This window comes from Bactrocera oleae, chromosome 2 (assembly GCF_042242935.1).
Source record: "Bactrocera oleae isolate idBacOlea1 chromosome 2, idBacOlea1, whole genome shotgun sequence".
NCBI lineage: Eukaryota > Metazoa > Arthropoda > Insecta > Diptera > Tephritidae > Bactrocera > Bactrocera oleae.
Window position 1 is genome coordinate 2113664 of NC_091536.1, and position 18862 is coordinate 2132525.

Sequence of the window (18862 nt, forward strand, 5' to 3'; positions counted from 1 at the left end):
AATGTGTTATTACAAACGTTGTAAGTTGTAATCTTTATTACCTACAACTTTGTCATATAACTTAACCGTAAAAACCGTTTTTACTCCTTCAAAATTTAACCATGCCCTAGCCTTCCTCTTCCCGACCTAAGATCGCCCGTAAATTATTTTTCCTTTCATTTTTGTTGTTTTATCTTTCGTTTCCAATGGTATTCAACCCATTATGAATTCCTTTAATTTTTTACCATTTTAAAGGCTTCTGCCCTAGTCTATAGTTGTAAGGGACAACATACCGATTGTAGGTGTGTATACTTTCAGCGCGGAAAAAGTAAACATGATTCTTAAAGGACAATTTGAAAACGAATTCCTTTTGCACGGCATCTTGATGACCTGGCGGCCCCACAGAATAACCCAATAGAGGCAAACTCGCTAAAGCGAACTCATCCTGATAGCTTTTGTAAAAGTATAAGCAAAAGGAGGTGAAGACCACCCACAATTTTTGCCAACCGGAACTGTTTTTAAATTTACGTAACAAATAACCGGACAGTTGGTTTTCGGCGGATATGAGGTGATCGCCCAAGCCGACGGTTGCGCCACGATGCCAACAAACGTGTAGCGCTGTGTTGCTGCGCGAGGGTGGCGTTTTGTTTTGTAAACTTAGTTGTTGCTGCTGCAGTTGTTGAGCAGTCAGGCCGTTCGTCAAACCGCACAAATCGAGACCCTCTTCCGATGAGCCTGTGATATAAAAAAAAAGAAATAATAATAAAAAATATTTATTTCAAGTAAGTAAAAATGGAGTAACAATTATTGGATAACTTTTAAAAGTATGATAAAACTTTCCAGGAAAAAACAAACAAATTTCATTGCATTCTAAATGTTAAGTCGTCTGTCAGCCACAGCTGTGGTCTGACATATAATATAATATTTATTAGCAATTATCAGCGAATATTCTCCGGACTGGTAGTTCTTTTATATCTTACTTATTCTCTCAAAATATCTTGTAGCAGGTTTACAAGTATATGGTAATTTACTAGGTTCTTCTAAAAATGAGTAGTTTGCACTCGTGCACATAATCAGCTTATGTTTGTATATATGAATATTTAGTTATACAGACTCACATGGAATTACATCTTCCTTTTCTTGGCAGCCCACAAGATAATGTTTATTAATATATGTATATGAGTGTCTTAGTATTGCGATGATTTGAGAAGTAACACATAATTCTGAAGATGACAGTTAATTCTTTACTGTCACAACAAAATCTGAGCTATCTTCAATATAACTGCAGTTCATTAAAACTCTCAATGCGTTTATTTTCAACCAAAATCTAAATATACGCTAAATTTCGGACTTATTCAAGTGTTACTTCTTAATTCATATTAATATTATTGCAAGTCTACTAATTACTCACTGCAATTTTTCAACGACGTCAAGGTTAATTGTGTTGGTGGCTTATTTTTGATGTCTGCTGCCGCCTTGGAAAGCTCTGCCAGCCAGAGGGTCTTTTCGGCGGTAGTGCCAGCACTCACTGTAATTGCACATTGCCCACCAAATATGGAGAATGTATTGTGTTCGGCATTTTCTGTGAGCAAAGAGCGCACGGGGACGTGTCCGAAAATGCGGAAAGACTGATCGATCGGCGATTTTGTGCCATAAAGTAGAATGTCGGAAAATAAGAAGAAAATGCGCTGTTGTAATCCTCGTTTCGAATGTTTGAGTAGACAACCTTGTCTAATCAGTCTGCGTTTATTCTGTACCAACTTATCGAAGCCTGTTATGTCTCGCTGCAATTCGCAGAGTTGCACGAAATTTTCGGACTCGGGCAATTGTTCACGAATCTGCTTGGTGGTTCTCAATAGAATATGATAAACAGCCTGACAATCAGCATAGTCGATGTGGTCTTCAGTGAAGAAATCACACAAGCCTATAGGGTAATAAACAAAGCATAATGAGTTATTGTTATTTCAAACGTTATGGAATCGGTTATTAACTCACGTTCCAAGATGAGTTGGTAGTGAAGTATTCGATTCAATGGTTTTAGTAGCAGTTCACCAAGTGGGAGATAGCACAATTTCTGCTGTTCGAAATCTTTGTAGATCTGTTGGAATCGCTCGTCTGTTTCGAACATCTCGTTCATGCAATGCAAGATTTCAATGTGCGACTGTACATATTCATCGTAAACCGGCAACACTGCGATATTCTTCATCATCACATCGCCGATGCGATGGGTATCATGCGTTCCACGCCCCTCCCAAAGCACCATGCGATGCTCGATGTCGCGTAGAAATGTATTGTGATGCTGTGCCATGGAGTCGAAAAAATCGAATAGAGGTTGCAAGTTCTCCACATCTTGTGCAGAAAGTTCTTGGCGGAATGATCGATTTAGTATTTCTAAGTCATTTTTATATGTTCTCTCCGTCATGAGCAATTCCTTAGCTAAAAAGTATGATTTCTCTGTGGGCCATTTCTAATGAAATTACAATTATTTTCGTCCTTAAATGTCTTGAACACAATAATTGAAAATTAAATTAAAGGGAAACAATATCTTACTCTCTTCTTTGAGTCACTTTCGACATTCAATGAGCTGCCATTGTGCTGTCCGTTATTATTGTTTGACAAAGCTACACCCGTCGGCAGTTCGTGCCGCTTAGCGTGCTGTATCTCAGCTTGTATTACATCATATGTACCGGCTTCTGAACGGGATAATGACGATGATTTATCTGAGCCTAGCGTTAGATCATACCGATTTTGTGGTGTGCCCACTTCTCCGCGCCGATCCAGTGACATATTACCATTGATGCCGTGATAATCTGTGAACATTTTCGTTTTTATTAATATTTTTATTTATTTGTATGAATATATTTTGCAAATTTTATTTTCTAGCACATAAATAAGTATATCGTGGGTAATCAAGCTAGTTTATATTGAGTATCGAAGGAGCAACCTCTTTATTTAATTGACTGGATAAAAAGTAAAACATGTCATACAACTTATACAGTGATCACTACCTTAGTAAAGTTATTTTGCAACCCCACGATACGATTTTTTTTTGAAATAACACTGTAACTCTTCTTCTTCTTCAAAAAAATAGTAATAAAATGTCGAAAAAGAAAGGAAGTTTTTGAAATGCTATTGTAAACCGTATAGTAATTTTAGTAAACAGGTAATGGGGACAGCTATTTTATTTACCTTTCCCAACACAGTTACATTATTTAAACCTTCGGATAATAATTTCTTATATGCGAAGATATCTGGACGAAAGCTTCAGCTAAATTTAAGTTTCCAGTAAAACTAAAAACTGAAGTGGTTTAATGATTTCGATCCAATATCGACCTTGCTGAAGATATTTCAATAGCTTTAGCTATCACACAGAAAAGTGGGAGGGAAAATATATGTAAATATCTCACTTATTTTCTTTAAACGCAATCCAAAAATGCAAAAGAACGAAACTGTCGCTGTCTCTATTTTTATGATTCTTGAGCAAAATTAATATGCTAACACAAAATTTTGGAGTATTAATTACAAAGAACTGCGTAATAGCATGTTTATTAATATGTTGAACGGTTTGCTCTGGTGTTTGAAATACCGCTGAAATCTCCACAGAGTTTAGACATATAGGCTCATACGCACATCCCCACTAATAATGCACTAATGCACTTTCTTAAGACCTTAGCTAACATAAATACACTTGAGTTATACTCGGTCATACAGAAGAATTAAAACAAAAATCTATTATTGAATTTCATTATTTATTTTATGTAATCTTTAATGGAATCTTTATTAAGTTTGTAACATTTTTTGCTTTGAATTTGAAAGTGTTATGAGTTTCAATTAATAATTCACGACATTAGCTATATTATATGTATGTATGTTTGTGGTACAAATAACGTTCTGTGATCCAGTCGATTTTTGGAAATGTATCATGCAAAGTTGGAGAATTTCCAACTTCCGATTAATCAAATTGTATTAACAATAAATATTCGCAGTAAAATCTGCAATTAGAAGTTTTAAGCAAAAGTTTTACGAATTTAAAATTATATTAATTAACCGACTGGACAACTTCGACTAAATTAAAGCGTTGTATTTATGTGTCTTGTGTGAGTGTGCTCTGTTTTGCTTAATACACTTAAATGCATAACTGACTTTCTATTTCGTCATCATTAACATCGTTAAGTAGTTGTGCCTTCACTTAACCTAATTTCTTTAAATTCTCCATATATTTTTTTTAGTAATTTCTTGTTTTTGTTTTAATATCCTTCAGAGTTTAGCACATGCATGTGACATCACTTTTAAACTACGAACAACAAAATACTCGTACATGGAATATTATGCGGTCAATATTGACAACAAATCATAAAATTTGGCACATTCAAATTATTTCAACGATTTTGATTCGAAATTTTGATATCCGTCTATCAGTTCAAAACTATCGTATTAAATTTACAAACATACATATGTATATACATATATAACTATATATACGCAGGATGGAAGTTAGGATTAGAAATTTCACAACTGGTTGTAATTCAACAAAATAGCGACTGTGTTAAAAAAATATATATAGTTTCAAATATGCGATGAATAAATTTAAAATCACAACAAAAATGAAAACTAGCACAAAACTTCGCATTTTAAATAAATTAAAAAAGATAACTTCCAAAGTATCCTCAATGAACAAAATATACGCTCAAATAACTCAACTTAAAACAGACGTATTTCGTGGTCATTACTTAGAGTAGAGTAGAATAATGAAAAACAAACTTCTCTGTCCAATCCGCTGTAGTATCAAAGTGTTTGAATCAGTCAACCTCAGTAGGAAAACCTTTAAACACGTTTTTCTCGAAACATTTTGAAATTTGGGATACGCGGAGACTATTATATGTGTCCATTTTAAAATTTAGCTTTAGCTTTACAGTAATATTATCAAGTAAACTGCGTATGATTTTTTTATGTTTCATTCATTTATTTTTTTCGGTCAAAAATTGAACGTTTTTTTACATCCGCCATTTCGCGAAAAATTTATGTAGAGCTTAAATTATACCTACATACTTTACTAGAAAGTTTTATGTAGATAAAGATTCTGTTTTATATTCTTTCAGATAACGCGAGTCGAAAAAGTTGACTCCAAAATGTGAGCCAATGTCGGACTTTTTTTTATCAAAATATCATAAATTTTTTTGTAAAATCAAAAACAATTTTATTAAAGTCTTAAAAATCGGAAATCGATTTTTTTGCCATACTCGTAGAATGAATTGTGAACGTTCAGCCATTTTTGAGAGCTCTAAACTGGCATATTTCCTTAAGCGAAAAATGGAAAACGTAAATGAATTGAACTTTTCGATAGCGCCTGTCAAAAAGCAACACGCATTTATCATCATTATTCAGTTTTCCCCTTTTTCAATATTTGCTTCTGTGTTAACATTGATTGCGAGGGCGATTGGGTTCTTGATAAGTGAAAGATGAATAAATGCTTGTAGAGGTTCGAAATTTTGCCGTTGAGCAATTATTTACCGAATACAATAAAATATAATTTTTTGTGACTTAGGCAGTTAAATAATATAGCAAAAAGTTCTGAATTTCATGCCTACGACCACGATGAGCAAGGAAAACCAGTCCCATACCGCAAATTTCCTGACCATTTTATATATACCAATAAATCTACGAATGTCGTATTTAAATTTTGTGAAAACAACAACGCCACCAACAGAGCCGTTTTAGGTGTTTATTATATTACATACATATTTATATATATATGTATGTAAAAAGTTCTATTAAAACTTTAATATTCTCATGTTTCTTATATAAATTCTAAACAAAAAAACAACAAACCCAACGTATAAAATAATCGGAAGTTTAAGAGTAGGTTACAGTAGTCCTTAACATGTTATTTGCTTTCAATGTTTCTAATTTACTAGGAAGCACTTTATTATGTATTTTCTTAAGGTATATATATACTTAAAAGCACATTCACTTTTCAATAAATTAATTAAATATTTTAAAAAAAATTAGACAAAAAACTTGGCACTCCACTAATAACTGGTAATTTATGTAATACTGCATTTGGCACCAGATTTATGTAATTATGGTATATATGTATAAAGACATACATATACCATATACTTGTAAAGTGAGTATTTTTAATACTTTGATTGCCCAACATCCCAAACTTTTGATGATTTCCAGAAAAATCCCAAAACTTTTGTTGCTTCTATGTGTGTCTGTATAACCAAATAGAAGATAATTATAAATTATGTGATTTTCTTTTTATTCTTCGGTGAAAAGCTGTGGGATTTCTTGGCAGTTTCTTAAATTTCTTATTTATTTATCACTCTCCGTTTTTGATTAATAACTCAATTTAACTAAAAGTTAAATACTTTTGCCAGCAAAACTCTCATTAGCTGGAGAAATGACAAGCAGCAAAGTTTAATATAACAATTTTCGTTTATAAGCAAATGAAAAATATTGACATTCTAATAGGAAATTGTTTATCAAACTGACTTCATTACATGTTACAATTTATCTCTTAAAATGCCAAAACTTGAGCTAAGATCAGGCAATTTAAAAATATTCAAGCATGAATTTTCCTAAATAATGCTTCTTGTATTTTGTATCGCATACTCACGTTCTCAACTTAATCTGGTAGCGCCATAATACATTAAGGAGAGTAACAATGTACGTGATCTCAAAATAAATGTGCATTTTCAATACTTGACCTTTTAAATCGAATATACATATAGGTATACAAGTATATGTATTAGCAATGTTCTTCCAAGGTTCTGTGTGTGTGTGTGTGCAATTAAGTTTCTTTATATGCATTTAGCTATCTTAAATGTCTTCAAGTTTTCTTCTTTGATTCAGAATTATTCGATGAGTAAACAGTGCATTAAAATGTAACATTTTTAGTACGATTATATTATATTTGTTGCTTTTACCAAGCTATTAGATAATCTCAACCTTTAACTTACAACAGATGTTGATGATTTTTGTATGTTTTTGATTTCGTTTTTAAATTATTTTTTTACTTTCCATCTTACAGGCTACTAGCGTTTTCCCAAAACTTCTACATAATGTACGATTATGTGGTTGTTGTTAAAAAAGTTTGGCCATTTTAAAATCAGGCAAATAAGGACTTTGATTAAAATTTCATATTTTCACTAGTTAGTTATTTAAAATTATTTTGTTTTAATATTTATAAACTTTATGGGGATTTGTCGAAAGCAAATTGGCTGCAGCAGTTCACACCATAAATCAGTCTCAATTGAATATAAGATGATTCGGAGAGTATTAGTCAATATTTTATAAACAAGTTCAGGATCGACTTTTGTTTGTGTAACAACTATGCTAATTTTCAAACGCGCTAACGCGTATGTTAGTATGCGTTGCACTTTACATTTGTTACTACCAATAAGTTTTGATTACAATGCCTTCTACATATTTATTTCAATTGCATAAGAGTACGTTTACACGAGTGCCATGTTGTTTCATACAAGTATATCATCAGTTTAGGGCTGAACTCAAATTTAAAACTCCATTATGTGGACATATTTCATTAGTGGTCGCTTAAATTATCCGAATCGTCAAACTTGGGCGGTGGATCAACGCGTATATCCAATCCGCATGCATAGCGTTCATATTCAATTGGTTCATTTTCATAGTCTGAGAGAAAGTCCGGGTACGGTAACTCGATATCGCCGCCGTATTGTGTATATGTGCCATCAGTGGTGTGTCTTATCATATCATTTGCCTGTGCAAATCCACTGCTTTCCTCGCTGGAATTTGCAAAGTCATCTGAGAGTCCATCTTTGCTCTCAACTTCACTGTCCTCGGGAGTGAGAAATGGTCGCATGTGGGCTTGCTCTGTCGTAAGCGTTATTTCAGGCTTTTCTACGGTAGCTTCACTTGCAACTGATTCCTCACGCTTTAGCTGGCGTTTTTTGGTACGAGCTGGTTTAACCGGTTGGCCATTTGACGGTGGCATTGGGTGATTGGCTGGAGCGGGTTTCGTTGCCACATTCTGGCATGTCAGTGGTTGCATTAATTGTGTGTGATACATTGGATTAGTTATGTGACTTAAACGGTCGTAGCGTGGAAAGCCCATTTCATCTACATTATCCGTCATGTCCAAACTTTCAAACTTGCTGGACGTGGGGTAAGCAGCGCCAGAATATTGAGGATAATCATCGTACTCGTCGGTCTCTTGCTCGTGTTCTAATTCTTCGTCGAATTCCAAATACTGATCTTCTGGTCGGTATGAGGGATCGGAACTACCAGAGTCAATTTCTGGTAAATAACCTTCTGAGCATTCGGAGCTCTCTTGTTCTATTAAAGCACGCTCCGTCGATCGCATTCTTTTGGTCGGCACTTGTCGTTTTCGACGGTATCCTTTGTTACGCAGTTTTGGATCTTGTGTGCGTATGTCCATAGAGCTATCAGTGTCATTGCCGCTTGGTGGACTCTTAATCATGGTATTCCGTGTAATTGAACTTTTTCGTGGTGGTTTTTGTACCAATTGATTTGGTGGCGATTCCGAGCTCAAGCTACTTGAATAATATGGTGAGCATTTAACGAGCTTTTCTGCTCGTGGTGGTAACATAGGTGACGACGTTTCGGTACTTGTGGTAGTTTCACTGTAATTGGTGACTGTTGTGGTGGCTGACGATACACAGTTTCCTTCACCGCCAAGCGACAACTCTTCGTCGATACGCGGTGGCATTGACTCTTGCGAAGATTGCTGTGACTTCGACAACATGTGCTCATGAAAAGAGTTTGATTGTCGAAGTTTGTTGGTTTTATATTCTCGTATTTGTGATTTAGACATGGTTTTATCGTCATAGCTATGATGCTTCGCGAGTGGCTTATCAGGAAGTTGACCTACCGAATTAGTTCGTGGTAAATCGTTTGGTGACGTAATGGGTGGTATATTTGGTATAGGTGGCGGAGGAGCTTTCATGGAAGCGCTTACTTGCGACGATGTCGATGCTCCAGATGTGGAAGCTGATACGGAAGTTTCCTCAGCTTTACTAACTGCTTTCATATGCTTTAACAAGGCTTGCATCAATGGCCGTGTTACTTGAGGCTTGGGCTTTGTCGGTGGCTGCGGTGCTCTTGGTTTTATCGGTGGCGGAGGAGCTTTAGACTTTTGAGTTGTTGAAGCATTTGCTTGTTGAGCCTGCGTCGTGGCTCCATGTAACGGAACGAATTCCTGACTTTGATAACGTTCTGTTAGCTTTTCACTAGGAGAATATAACCGCTCTACAAACGGAGCTTCACTTTCTGAAGAAATATCTTGACTTTGGTACAGCTTCGACATCATTTCCAGTGACCGTCGTTTTCGTGCAGCACTTGTATGCTCTGTAGCAACTTCTCTCTCATCCAATTTGATTAAACGGGATAATGAATTCTGCCGTCCGTGGTCACCTAATTTTGGAGTGGCTCCTTTCTGTCCCGTTTCATCTAAAGTAGTGCGATTATTATTGCCATTACTCGCACTCCTGCGATGTACTTGCGGAATAACAGTACGCAACTCTTCACTGGGAGACTTTTTCGAAATTCCTCGCGGTTGTTTCAATGGTACATAGTCTATAAAGCTGCTTCTTCTACCGTTTCTTGAATCCTGAGGGTTTTCTCCAGGTTGAGATGCCACCAAAGTGCGGCTGCTTGATGTAGACCACTCAGTCATTGTTTGAGCCATTTCTGTTAGCGTCAATGTAGTGTCGTCACTTTTTGTCGCCGAAGTAGCTTCAGACATTTTTTCTGTTTCAGAGTTTGATAATATATCATAGCGCATACCATCAGATGAACCATTGTCACCAGAAAGTCCTTTTGAAAAACTTCCACTTTGTTCATTTAAGCTCTCGGCCGATTTGTTTATTGAGCTCATGCTAGATTTTGTATGATTCGACTTCTCACTTTTCGCACATGATTGGGTTGATACTGCCGAAAGACTATCTGATCCGGAGAGATTCGCGTATTGGCGGACTGTGTTTGTGCCCGTTGACCATTCAGAAATGCTCAATCCAATCGATGTGTCCTCCGAATGGGAGCTATGTGTACATTTCTTCTGTTGTAAACCCATGCGCACCGTGCCGTCTAAATCAGTTCCAATAGAACTTGTCTCCTCTTCGGAATGACTAGAATGACTGCACTTTTTATAAGAACCCGTACTAAGACGTGATTCATAATTACGCCGTACTGTAGTCTGGTCCTCCATAAATGTCCCAGATGTTGATAAAATATCATCAATAGAGGTATCAGAGTTATTTGAACCTCGAGACAACTTTCGCAAATATTCGGTTGTACGATTTTCATCTGTTGGTAATTGAATTTTTACAGTGCCTGGCATAAATACGTCATCACTTGATAAAACCTCATCCTCGGAAATTGGACTTCGGATGGTTGGCGAGCGTGTTGGTTGGGATATGATTACCGAGTCGGGGCTAGAATCTTTCCGAATAGGAGAGATTTGAGTTGATTTTTGCGAGGATGAACAAGTTACATTAAATGAAGACGAGAGGCAAGACGCCGCACTCAACGTTGAACTTAAGCATGTTGGAGTGTCGTGTTGAGTATCCTCATTACCGAAATCTTTATCTTCAAATGCTGCCGACATTAAATATGCCGTATCCTCGTAATATAAAACTTTCGCGACGTCAGGGGGAGTAATTGGGAAGTCTTCATTGGAGAGCCTATCGTCGGCTTGTGATTGCACGTCATCATCTGTCTTATCGGTTGCTGTGAAAGACTCAACCATTACCTGATCAGCACTTTGTGCCTCCGTGGCATAATATGTTTCAATATCTTCAATTATCAATGGAGGTTCCATAGCACTTGGCGGCGGAGAAGGCCAATCCTGCGAATCTTGCGATTGGAATGACTTACTAGCTTTCCAACAAAATGTCTTCGGCACAGGTTTATCCAGATCGGGCATTTGATAGATAGACTCCACCGGTTTTACTGGTACATGATCGAAGGGTATTTCAGGAAGTGGCCAATCTTCTGAATCTTGGCTTCCTGCATTTGAAAGACACATAAGTGTGTGTCTGTCTACATCATCGCCTTGTTGCTCTTCAACTTGAGTGACAGAAAAGCGTCCAGTTACAACAATTGGAGATTTCGGTTCGTTAAAGCTACCTATGCTAGAAAGTCGATCCCCAGTTGCAGAGTCACAGGGAATTTCTGGCATCTCGGCCGATGTACGTCGATCGGCATCTGATATATAAGCCAAATTGGTATTGCTTCGAGAATCTGAACTTAAACTTGGTTGGTGATCTGTGGAACCAACAGATTCGTCTCGCATACTTACAGAATGAGTAGATGCCTTACTAACATCGTCTTCCATACTAGATTTTTCTGAAGCTGTACTACGCTCAGATATCCGAGATAAAGTTCTTCCCAAAGTAAAACCGGTAGTATAACCAATTATATCCGTTGGGTTTACTCCGATTCCACCTAATGAGCTTGTCATCGAAGGATACCCAAATGTAGTTGGGAAATCATTTAATTCATCTTGAAAACTTGTGTCACTTTCCTTTTGGTCATCTGGTGACACCTCTTTTAAATCGCTGTCAGAAGAATCGCGTAAGGGATTGTTGGCATCGTATCGCTCGTAACCATCAGTTTCAATGTGGTGCCAAGGGTCATCTGTACTAGAGCTGCCAGAGCTTTCTATGGGAAAGGGCTTCCATGTTGTTTGTTGTTCTTTCTGTACTAATTCTCCTCTGCGATGTGCCGCGCCCATTGAACCAGAGCTGCTTTCAGTCTCAAAGGATCCACGTGATTCCACACTTAACGATCCTTTTGAGTCAAAACTTGACTTTGATTCCTGTGAACTACTTCCAGATTTTCCAGTCTTATCACCACCATCCGTTTTGACTACCGCCAGTTTTTTACCGATGTTAGTACGTGCAGGTTTTTCAATTTTTGGTGGTTTTTTCGAGGCACCAGAACTAGATTCACTATCCTCATTTCGTTGAAGAAGCTTTGTTAGTTTTTCATCAATTGGATCCAAAAAGCTTTCAGTGCTTATGCCCAAATCTATTGGACTTTGTTTCTCTAAAGTTGGGGTTGTTGGTTTCTTTACTATTATTTTTGGCTCGTTGGTTGGTGTAGTTTCATTGGAACCGGTAGGACTACTTTTAGCCAAAATAGCTGTTTCTCCTGCATCTCCTTCATTACCAACTTCTAATTTTAACATTCTTTGTTTAAGTTCTAGACATTTCTTTTCTTCAATGTCTCCGAAATCTTGGGAAATTCCTAAAGGTCTTGCGATTGAGCAGCTTACACTAGACTCTTCGTCTATAGAACTTTTCTCCTTTCCACCACTTACAGATAAACTCCAATCATGAAGATGTTCACTGCGATGCGGACTAACATCCTTTTCTCCACTTGTCCAAGAGTCGGAACTTTTAGATTTGTCGCTTTGTTTTTCCAAGCTATGTTTCTTCTTAGTTTCGGATTTTTCAGCTTGTTTTTCAAATGTTTCTAAAACAGATTTCTCAATCATTGGACTCGTATTTGGTGGAGTTACTAAAATATTTAAATCAGATGTGGGTGTAGCACAATTGGAATATTCCAACGGAATAGCATCCTCCAAGGTTGCTTGTGTCTCTAATATGTTACGATCTGGCTCCAATGTACGAGGTTCATTATCAGATGTATCTGAACCAACAAATTCATCACACTCAACAGTTATCCAAGAGCCTGTCTCATCGCTACGACTACGATCCAAACTTAATCGATTTGTGTCTTGACGAGACACTTTTAAATGACGACATTCTCCCGAATTATCATCTTCTTCAATAGACGGTTCTTCGCATTCAATGGTTGGTACACGGTGCGGATAAACTTCTGGTGGAACTGGAGATTTGCTCGCTGGTGAATGACTATCATCCGCTGACACAAATGAATCCAAACTCTCCGCCGTGGATGGTTTACGGCTGTAGGTACCATCACTTTCTTTTGTATCTTCCGATGGCAAAGATCTCTTTAGTATTTCTAATGACCGTCTTTCCGAAATAACCGCTTGCATATCTATATCCTCATGAACATTGTACTGATGTGCGAACATGCGTCGATCACCAATGGCACTTCGTGTGGTTGATTTTTCGTCGAATTTCTTTGGTTCTGCAGTTGGTGCCGGTTTTTTATCATCAAGGCTTTTTGCCTTGATATCAGTTCCCAAATAATGATGTTCAGAAGGTTTCTCCAAACTACTAGACTTACCATCAATTTTTTTATGCACAACACTTCCTTCAATTTTTTGTTTAATCTCTTGGCTTTTGGCTATTTTCTTAGGTGACTTAATTACCATGTCATCTGGTACGTCTGATTTTTCCGATTCTTCGAAGGATTTATTACGATCTTCAAAGCTGCGATTGGCTTTGTCTAATTTGTCTGGGCTGCGCCCTTCATCGAAGCTGCGACTAAATTTCACTAACGAGGTGTCCAACTTTCGTGGAGATTTCGCTATTAAAACATGATCTTCAGCCTTGCTCTTAAACTCTGTTTCAATTATAATTTTATCTCCATCAGTCTTCACTGAGATTTTATCTTCAGGTGCTGGGAATGGTGGCAGTGAATCTTTAACAGGGCTAAGCATAGTTATGGTCTGTTTCATAGCAGACTCATATAATTTTTGTTGTCGTTCTTTTCGTTTAGCAATATCTGCTTCTGTTTCCTCTTGAGACTTGCTTTTATCCTTGCTCAGGCGACGAGCTTCAATAGAACGAGGACGTTCTTTTGGACTCGATTTTTTTCCTTTTACATCTTTTGCCTTACTATCATCTATGCTGGTACGTCGAGATTCTGGACGACTTCGCGATGTTCCTGCCTTTAATTTAGTACTCTCTGGAGACTTTGGTCCAATTTTAAATTTGCCTTTGCCAGTACTTTCAATACTACTAGCTCGCGAAACTCCCGGAGATGTTTTTCGAGAACTATTGGCTGAGCTATAGGGCGACCAATCAGTGAAACGATACTTAGGTATATCCAATATTAAATGATCCCCACTCCTGAGTCTCATCTTCGATTTTTTCTTTGCTTTTATTTTGACACCTTGCAATGCAATTTTCTCAATAAACTTGAGCTGATTTAACAACTGTATCTCTTCCTCATCAATGGATACTGTATTCAGTAAAGAATCTTTTCCTGCAGTATGATAACTCGTTTGTGTCGGTATAGAACCAGCGCAAGAGTGTATGCTGTCAGCAGTATCATCATCTTGTTGAACACCACTTCTTCGTTCCAGTGATTTTTCTTCTAATATTTCAGCTTCTTCCTCAAATCCAACTGTATCATCTTTGGATGAAAATGCGTTCATAGGTGGAAGTCGGTGTAGTGATATGACTGGGGTATCTAGGCTCTTAGTCCGTCTCTCGGTTGTTGGTGACTCTTGCGTAGCTTTTTGTCGCTGAAGTGATACCGAGCCTTCGGACAAATTGAGACGGGCATGTGCGAAGAGAATCGGTGCATGACCTTTAGATCGCATCACTATTGAAGAATCTATGATTTCTTCAATAAATTTGGTTTTTGATTTTTGCATTTCAGTGCGCGGTGATGATTTCTTCTTAAGAGTATAATCAATATCTGATTCCGTTATTTTTTCCTCTTGACAAGTTTCGTAAATATCATCATTACTGCGGAAAAACTCGGCGTGTTCTAATATTGGCGACGGAATATTTTCGTTGCGTTGATAATCGTTAGTGCACTCATCCATACGTCTGGTTGGAATGTGCAGTGGCTCGTCTTCTGAGGACGGAATGGAAATCGATCTCTCAGAAATTCGTCTTAATTCTGTGGTATTGGCATATTGCGGATCAAGTTTTTGTGTATGATAACGACTTTCCAGTTCAGCAAGCCGACGGCATTGTGGCGGTGACCCCTCAATTTCAGTAGAGCTCATAGTCTGTCCACGACCCCATGCAGCCGATATCAAACGGCTTTGTTCAATGCGCAATATTGGTTCTATTTCTTTACGTGACTGAGGAGGTGAAAACTCAAGCCTAGCGGGTATGGCTTCAGCCGAACCAAACACATCGTCTGAGTCCAAACTTTCATCGTCGGAGGAGAACGATGTTATGCGAGTTTTGGCTTTCTTGGGCTTGTTAGAAATTTTTGTTTTTGGTATTATACGCGGCTTTACTACTTTTCTAGTATTGGCTTGTAGTTCTTTTCGGAGATTCTGTATAAGTTCTATTTGCTTTTGCTCAAGTTTATTTTTTTGTTGTTGTATACTTTCGGTTCGAGATGAAGTTGCGGAATCACTTTCGATTTGGCTGAGTTTTTTATTTAGTTTCTCCAACAAAGATGGATCCATTTGTTTAGTAATATCTCGCTTTGGTGAAGATAATTCGATAGTCGGTATAGACTTATTAACTTCCAAAGTTATGGGATCAACTTTAGAGAGATCAATGTTTTGAGTAAATAGAAATTCTTTGGTTTCTGCTGGCAACAAACTGCCCAGTATGTCCGGTAGAAAATCAGCGACTTGACTAACTGAGGTCACGGATTTTGTAGCTTCGGTTTTTGGCGATTTCGGAGATTTTGGCGATTTTGGAGACTTAGGTGATTTCGGCGATTTTGGTTTTGTGTGTTTCTTTTCACCCAGTGAAGGAGCTGTGCCATTCATTATATGACGCTTATGTAAAACGTATGGTATATCGTCTTTCAACACTTTTGGAAAACGTCTGTCATACTCTCTGAAAAAACTCTTTGGCAATTCAAAACCTGTTTTTGGAATATCAGTCAAAACTGGGGGCACGTCGAAACACTTTGGAATCTCAAAATTACCATGTGCCTTGCAAAGTGGTGGAGCACTCGGTATTTGTTTGTAGATATAATCTTCATCACTAGAATCGGCCGGAGTTAAGTCTATGGACTTCTGATGCATCAACACATGACGACGAGAGTTGCTACCAAGACGCGCGCGATTAGCTAATGAATTGGGATCACTTTTAGTGCGCTCCACTGTAGCATGTGAATAGTTAAGAGGAGCCATAATCGGATTGTACTCTTCAAAGTGGGTTTTAGCCATCAACTCCTCTTTACGAGTTACTTTTTGCTTAGCAGCACGCGCTTGCTGTTTTTCGAATTCTGAAACTAGCTCTGGTGTTAAGGGGTACTCTGGGCTCTGTTTAGTATTTTCTTCTTTGCCTTGTACTTCCCACTGTTTGGTATAATTCTGAATGCATTCAATGCGATCCTGGTCGAAGCTGAAAATATTTTCACTGTCTGAACGTCGTCGGAACGCAGAAATTTTTGAGGACTGCGAGTCAACTTTTTTAATTGGTGCAGTCTGATCAATAGAGTCGTTGGTCTGGATTTCTTTTTCTTTGCATTTCTTACCTGATGCCGGTGTCGATGCTGCATCTGGTGATTTGCTTCCAAATGATTTAGTATTCCTCTCAATTTCCACATTTTGGAGACTGATCGAATGTACTTTAGATGTTTTATGTGACTTGTTGCTCGGAAACGTTGAATATGTGTCACGACTGTCGTAGAACGAGCTGTTTGCTGTCGAGCTGTGTGTGTCAGACAATAAACAATCGTGGCTTTTTACTTTTGGCCGTCCGCAAAGGCTATCAGTTTCAACACCTTCCACGGCATCGTAGTAATCACTCTTTGACTCTTGACTGGATTGCTGGTATTTTTCATATTGATCCTTTTTATTTAAATGCTTTAGCTTCTTTCCCGTGGTGGTTGGCATTTCATAGTTGCGGCCGAAACAGTCACCTATTAATGATTCTTTCGAGTCTTGACTAGATGCCACTGACGTCTTACTCTTGGTTGTCTCACGTGACTTTTTGCTGTCGGTGTGGTACAAACTGTCACGCGATTTTTTGCTAGAGTCTGAACTACGCGACACTTTCGTCTCAAAAACTTCACTCCGACTTTCCTGACTAGAAGTGCGAGAAAGGGCTTCTTTGACCTTTTTATAAAAGCTCCCATCCGACTTCACGCATAACTTCTCACGTGGCAAGTACCGTGGATCTTCCGAGTCCCAAATTTCATTCATAATATCAACGGCCGACTTACATTTGACATCCATAGCTGAACGATATTTATGCTGTTCCGAAACTGACTCATCATCACTCGGTATGTAGTTACCTGAATCGAGCGAACACGAGCGCATATGGTCATCTGATCGGCGACGACCACTAAAAAAGTCAATGTCATATTTTTCAAGTAGTTCATAACTATCCTGTGAAATATCGTCTTGGGAACCGCCATAGTCAATTTGGTGTCCGTAAACACGCTTGTTCTGGTGATTTTGAGTATTATATGTACTGCCTGGGTAGCTTGAGGAATAAACTTTTGAGTTGGGCAATGGGGAAAAGTCTTGAGTCGCATCAATTGAATGGTTTTTGGTAATATACAATGAATGTCTCGAATCATCGTAACGGGTAACGGGAGAGTCAATACGATTAAACGAGAGGAACTCCTTGTCGAAAGCAGTCATTGGCTTGGACTTTTCGCTTTCATAAAACGAAGAGAAATCATATAGATCTTTGCATGAACTACTCTTCAACCAGGACTCCTTCTCAACTTGGTCGTAAATGTTCTCCCCATCATATGCCTCCTTATTATACTGACTTGTAGAGTACAAGTTGCCGGAAGATATTTCAAATTCAAGTTTTTCCGACGAAGTCTTAAAACGATTCAAGGGGGAACCAGCGATGCTGCGATCCTCAGCCGAACTGACCGGCTTACTATCGTTGAATACTAAATAACTGTTTGTAATATTCGTATTGGGACGCAAGTTGCCAATCGAATGAGCATGATGAGTAATGTAGTGACTGTCATAGGAATCCACTGAGTCTACACCGGAAAGTTCGGAGTTGCGAGGCAGTGAGTGCGTATGGCGTCGTGTCGTTGAGCTTCCTATGCCCGACACAAAACTCTGTGGGTCCATTGACGGTGTGAGATAGTTTTCGGAATGAGTTAGTTTACCACGCTCTGCGGTCGCATAGCGTTTACTACCGAACCCAGTTCCGAAATATGACGAAGACGAGTCAGACGGATGATTCAAGTCATTATGATATTGATAATTAAGACCCAAAAACCCGCGTTCAGATTCGAAATGACCGTTTTGCTCTTGCGCATCAGTCATACCGATTTGTTTAACTCGTGTGTACTGTAATATAGATTCATCAATAAACTCATCACTAAAGTGTTTCTCACGTGATTTGGATTTAGTTTTGCGATTAACGGTCGCATAAATGTCGTTACGATCATTCAGATTTAAATTTTCGGAATTGGATATTTTATTTTCGGGTTTGGGAATAATACTTGTAAAGTCTGGATATTTATAATGTCCAATGTCGTTTATGTCGGTGTATATAATGTTATCTGTTTCGGTTTCAGTTGAGTTATTATTATTAAGCAAACACTGTTTAGACATCGAATAATTGGTACTGCTATAATGGACTGGGGTGACAGTTTGCGATTGGGACTCCTGTGACCGAAGCTGCTGATGAAGGACAGGGCCCGGTGCCGCTGATACCATACTCTCCCGATTGGTTGTAGATGCTGTCAAGTCCGAATCCGCTTCCTCCTCGACTAATTCTTCCTCCTCCTCCAAATCCTCCTCCTGTTCCAACTCCATAGAGCTGCTGAGATCCACCGATAGACCCACTGTGTTGGTTGTGATAGTGTTGATGGTGTTGCTGTTGCTGGTGTTGGTGTGCATGAGCTGCGGCGACACAGGGACATACGCTTGAGATGCCACTGAGACTCGACGAGGGGTGCTGCTGCTGTATAAGTGGGACAAGTGGCTCAGACCTACACCAAGATGCATCAATACACCAAATCGATGATTTCGTAGAGCACAACGAGATTTTAAGAAATATACAGTTAGGCAATGCAATCCCAAGATATATTTCAAAAG

At 38.2% G+C, this 18862-nt stretch overlaps 1 protein-coding gene across 4 annotated transcripts in view; it reads right to left on the reverse strand.

Annotated features, from left to right (window-relative positions):
* Positions 1-18862, reverse strand: part of Cdep (Chondrocyte-derived ezrin-like domain containing protein) — a 56562-nt gene that overhangs the window by 1727 nt on the left and 35973 nt on the right. For 3 of the 4 annotated variants that reach the window (XM_014242694.3, XM_036373653.2, XM_036373652.2), the window contains 4 exons: positions 2530-2789; positions 1975-2446; positions 1391-1903; positions 273-714 (listed from right to left, as the gene is read on the reverse strand). In XM_014242694.3, coding sequence (XP_014098169.1) covers positions 273-714; positions 1391-1903; positions 1975-2446; positions 2530-2789 — 1687 coding nt within the window. Of the gene's footprint in view, positions 1-272; positions 715-1390; positions 1904-1974; positions 2447-2529; positions 2790-3709; positions 18757-18862 lie in introns of those variants that run through there. The other variant, XM_036373654.2, reaches the window with a different exon arrangement.